This window comes from Pseudopodoces humilis, chromosome 13, assembly GCF_049639895.1.
Source record: "Pseudopodoces humilis isolate 2021_Gansu_Grassland_sample_001 chromosome 13, ASM4963989v1, whole genome shotgun sequence".
In the NCBI taxonomy this organism is placed as follows: domain Eukaryota; kingdom Metazoa; phylum Chordata; class Aves; order Passeriformes; family Paridae; genus Pseudopodoces; species Pseudopodoces humilis.
The window spans coordinates 9,395,617-9,400,809 of NC_142212.1; the positions used below are offsets into that span (position 1 = coordinate 9,395,617).

General features: G+C 64.3%; 1 protein-coding gene across 1 annotated transcript; it reads right to left on the reverse strand.

The window, feature by feature from the left end:
* Window positions 1-3,259: 3,259 nt before the first annotated feature.
* H1-10 (H1.10 linker histone) lies at window positions 3,260-4,418 on the reverse strand. Its single transcript, XM_005522080.3, has one exon. The coding sequence runs from the start codon at window positions 4,307-4,309 to the stop codon at window positions 3,653-3,655; it is 657 nt and encodes a 218-aa protein (XP_005522137.1). The 5' UTR covers window positions 4,310-4,418; the 3' UTR covers window positions 3,260-3,652.
* Between the last annotated feature and the right edge of the window lie 775 nt (window positions 4,419-5,193).

Below are 5,193 nucleotides of genomic sequence, written 5' to 3' on the forward strand. Positions count from 1 at the left end.
TATGTGCTGTGTCTTGTCACCTCACCAAACTCACAGAATCTGGCAGGCTCTCTGGTGTCTGGGCTCTGTTCTCCGAGGGGAAGGACTAGTAAAACACCAGGACCACTGCTAGACTGTGTGTTTGCCCTTCACTCAGACAGTCTTTTCCTATCCTGGGAGCAGATAATACTGTTGTCTGGCTCTTTTCCCTGCTATGAGAATGCCACATTGCCTGCTTGCTCTGTCATGAGTGCCAGGAAGCTTCAGCTGCTCCTGGCTGGGTGCAGTGGAGGAGTGAGGCTGGACCCAGGACCCTCCCCCAGGGTTGAAGGTGCCCCATGGGCTGCTCCAGAAGCCTCTGGGTGACCTTGTAGACAAGTAGGCAGAGATAAGCTGATCCTGAAGGGAAGAACTTTGAGATACAAGGCTGTTTGTTACTCTCACACCCTCTCCTTTGTTGGACATTCCCAGATGGCTGTCTTGGAGGCTACTCTGCAAACCAGAATTGCACCCTGTTTGGGTTTTAGGGAGGAAGGGCTTTGGGAAGCTTGGATGGCTCCCAGTGGTGTTGGGGTTGGGTGCTGGTTGGTCTGTGCAGGGCTGTAGGATGTGGGGATGCTGGGCTGGTCCCTGCAGGGCAGTGTCACCTGCTGCCCTGCCAGCACGGGGGGCTGCTGCCTGGCAGCTTGCAGCCACCCTGGATGTTGTGTGGCTCTGCTGAGGCTGGTGCAGTGCTGAGGGAGCTATGACTGACTGCTGGTGGCACACGTAGTGCCCTGAGCTCCAGCTGGGCTCTGAACTTGCTCTGTTGGCATGTGACAGACCAGCTGGGAAAGCTGGGATGTTGTTGCAAGCCAGACCAAAGGAAATCCTGTCTGTCACAGCAAGCATTGCTGAAGTGCTTGGCCTTTATCACCTCATAAACTTCTCGACTGAACATTGTTGTGACCAGGAGATTTGGAAGTCTTGCTCTTTATTATAAAGCTGGAATAAATGTGGTCACTGGCAGCTCCCTGAAGCTTCAGGGACAGCAGGTCTTGTGCTTTCTGGAGGGGTTTTACTGGTCCTGGCTCTTCTGAATGCTTCATAGCACCTGAGCAACTCACAAAATGTGAATGACTTGGCTAAGAAGAGCCTTTCCCAGAGGTCAAGTGAGCATGGAAGAGTGGCTCTTGGTCTGTGCTTCGCTTAAGGAGAAGGCTGGGAGGCTGTAGGATTCTTCCCTTGCCTCTTGGGTACCTGAAGATGAGCACAGAGCGGGAGCTGAAAGCTGCCTGCTGTGGGAGGCTGCTGTGCATGTCACCACGTGCAGCAGAGTCTGACAGCTGTGTCCCTCAGCTCTGGAAGTTTGATGAGATGAGTCACTGGCTCTTGAAAGTCCCTAGGGCTTGGGTTTCTCTCCAGAGCCTGGTCCTCATGGTTGGCAGCACCCAAGGGAGCTCACTCAGGGATGCCCCAGCATCATGACTCCTGGCAGGCTCAGCCTGAGGTAAGACAGCTCCAGCTGGATTGTCACCATGTGTCACCCTGCTGCCTTCCCTGTGCTGGGCAGCTGGAGGGTCACTGCCCTCCCTCTGCTTTTATCTGCCCCCAGGAATGTGCCTGTTGGTCTGCCTGGAGAGGTGGTTACAGTTTGCGGTGCAGATGAGTGCCCAGGAGAGCAGAGTCCTGAGATGGGGTTGATTTAACCTCCCCTCCTGGGGAGCAGGGTTGACCCCTCTGCCCCCTGTGTCCCAGCCCCTGGTGAGGGTATCCTCTCTGATCCTCCCAAACCTGCAGTGTCAGCTGTTGACTAAGGACACAAGTGCAGGTCAGTGCCAGAATGCAGCATATCTCTCCCAGACTTGCTGTGGGGCAGCAGGATCGTGACTGCTGCTTCTAAATACAGACCTGGAGGGAGGCTGCAGCCTCCTGTAGCAGACCAGTGCTCTCTGGCTGGTTTCTCTTGTAGCAAAAGAACATTTCTTCAAGGAGAAAAACTTGGTTCCCCTCTCCCTGCTTGTTCTCGAGGGCACGAAGGGATAAAAAACAGCTGCCCCAGGCCTGACTGGGGCCCTGGAGGAAGGGGCTGTTCCTTTCCCAGGATTGCTGAAAGGCCCTGCCGTCAGCCCTGCCTGGTGTGACAGTCCCTAGGCCCCAGTAGCTGCTGTCTCTGTCACCTCGGGCCTGATCCATGCTGTGTTCCCTAGGCACAGGGACCATGTTGATGCTCCAGCACAGCTCTCGGGCAGTGCTACTGCCTGAAGCTCTCCCTGGCTGCTGGAGGCAGTGGGACAGGGCTCTGGTGTGGGGCTGCGAGTTGGGGTGATGGCAGCGATGCCAGGGGCTCACCCACAGCCGGCCTGGGAGGCACAGTGCACCTCCACCTCGTGCTGCCCTCTTCCCGTGCCTGTCCCCTCTCCTCTCCTGCGGCGCCGGTGCACACTGCGGGTCCCCGCGGCACGGAGGGCTCGCCCCGCGCTCCCTCCCGCAGCAGGCAGAACAAGATGGCCCAGATCCCTGTCGGGATTTACGCAACCTCGCCGGGTGCGCTATAAATAGACAGCGCCGGGGGGGCTCCGGCTGTCCCGCCGCTGCCGCTCCTGCCTGCGGGGACTCGGCTCGGGGGACGCTCCCGGCGAGGGGCGTGCCCCGGGAGCTGCCCCAGTCCAGCCCAGCTGCTGCAGGGAGTCGGCACCGACTGGGGCGGGGGTCTGTGCTGCGGTGTCCGCCGGGGGAGCCCCCGCCCCGCTGCTCAAGCTCAGCCGAGCGCAGCTGCGCCAAGGATCGCGTTCCTCCCTTGCCTCCGTGGCGAGGGACCCTCCTGCGGGCTCTGGGCATCAGCAGCCGGACGGACCCCGACCATCAGGAAGCCCCGCTAGGACCGGCCCCTTTCCTGCCCGCTCCCCGACTCCTGCAGGGAGCACACGGGAGACGCGTTTTGTACCAATTTATTTGAAACGACGATAAATGAAAAGAAAAAAAAAAAACAAAAAACCAACCAACCAAACAAAACCCCACAATAAAAAACGAACGAACAAAAAAGACCCCACTAACCCGAACCCTCCCCAGCCCACCCACCCCCAGACCCATAAAAAAACATTGAAGGCCATTGCAGGTGCGGTCGGCGGCCGCCGAGGGGCGGCCACTCCCGCGCGCCGGGCCGTTGCCATGGCGGCGGGGCCGCGGACCGCCAGGGGGCGCCGTGGCCCTTCGGTGCGGCCGCGAGCAGGCACGGCGCGCGGCGGGAGGGGCGGAGCCGGGCGGGGCGCGCGCGGGCGGCGGGAGCGGGACCGGCCCACGTGGCGCGGGGGGGCGGGGGGGGGCCGTGCAAAATGGCTGCTATGGAAACCGGGCGGGAAATATCCCTGGGAAGAACCGGGGGGGAGTCGGGAGGGGGGGGGGGCCGGGAACCGGCTACAGGCGGGGAGGGGCACGGCCGAAAACAAAAGGGCACGATCGGGGAAAAACCGCGGAGTGGGATGGGGGGAAAAGGGATGGAAAAAATAAGGCGGCAGTGAAGGGGAAGGGGGGCTGGGGCAGCCGCAGCCCCGCTCACCGCGCACGGCGGTGGCTGCGGAGGCGAGTCAGCAACACAAAGACAAAGCGGGTCCCCTGGGGTCTGTCCTCAGAGCAGTCTGTGCCGCGGGGCTCTCAGTCCGGGGGGCGGCGGGAGGCTCCCTGCGCCTCGGTCTCATGCTTTCCGGCTCTTGAGCGCCTTGGGCTTTGCCGACTTCTTCACCTTCTTGCCCCCGGGGGACGCGGCTCCCTTCTTGGTGGTCTTCTTGGCTTTGCCCTTGTCCTTCTTCGCCGCCGCGCCGCCGGCTCCCTTCTTGTGCGATTTCTTCTCGGGCTTCTTGCTCTTGGCCGCCGGCTTCTCCGCCCGCCGGGTCGAGGAGACCGTCGCCTTCTTGAGGGACTTGTGGGCGCTGTTGCCCGCGCTCCCCTCTCCGCCGCCTTCCAGCTTCTTCCTGTTGAGCTTGAAGGAGCCATTGGCGCCGGTGCCCTTCACCTGGAGCAGCGTGTCGTTCTGTACCAGTGCCTTGATTGAGTACTTCAGGTAAGTCCTGCCGTTCTGCTGGTCGAACCAGGCCACCTTCTTGGCCTCGTTATAGATCTTGGCAAGCGAGGAGCCATTGCGCTCGCCCAGCTTGCGGATCGTCTCCACCACTAGCTGGCTGTATTTGCCCGGCTGGTTCTTCTTCTTGTTGTTCTTCCTTTTCTTCGATGGCGACAACGAGGCGCCACCGCCTCCTTTCGCCTTCTTAGCAGCCGCTTTCTTCTCCGGGGAGAGGGGCGCCTCCTCTGCCTCGGCCAAGGGCAGATCGTTTTCTTCTAGCTCTACCGACATGGTGCGGGGGGTCGCGGGCCGGAGCGGGGCCGGGCGGGGGCAGCGGCGGCGTGGCGGGACCCTGCGAGCGCGCTGTGCCTGCTCCGCTCGGTGCGCGTTCTGCCGGGGCGGGCGCCGCCGCCGCCCTTTATATCGGCACGGGGCGGACCACGTTGAGAACAACAACAGCCTGGTCCGCCGCCAGCCCCAACTTGTGCTTCTTGGGGCTCCTTCGCGGTGCTCCCGCGCCGCCGCCGGGCCCCCCCGCGCCGCCGCTCCCCGCGCCCCTCCGGCCCGGGCCCGCCGCCGCCCCCGCGCCCCCCGCCGAGCGCCGCCCGATGACCCCCGCCCAGATTCTGGGGGCGCGGCCGGCACGGCGGCGACAGCGAGGAGGGGGGCACCCGGCGCGGCGGCGACTGGGGCCCCAGCCCGGCCCCCCCGCCCGCCCCCGTCGCCGTCGCCCGCCGCTCAAGGGGGGCCGCCGCGGGCGGGGAGAGGCGGCGGGGGGGGGGGGGGGGCGGCGGCGGCGCTGGCCCCGCGTTCTCCGGAGGGAAGTAACACAGGCGACGCCCTCCCGCGGCCGCCGGCAGCAGCGCAGAGATGCCCCGCCGAGGCCGGGGGTCCCCGCCCCGGCGACTGGGGCCGCCCCCCTACCGACCCTCACCCCCGTGGTCAACGAGGGCAGGCCTCCGGGGGAGCCCTGCGCGTCCGGTGCGCCCCCCCCCGTCCCCCGGCGGCCACCGCCCCGCAGCGGAGGATGCGAAAAGCGCGGCGGGGCCGGGGCAAGGCTGGGGAGGGGCCAGGAAGCCTCTCGAGCGCGCTCGGTGCCGTGGGGTGTTCGGTGTGTGAATCGTGACCGTCCTTGAGCCTCTGCGTGCCGTGGTAGCGGGGCGGGGGGCCCGAGC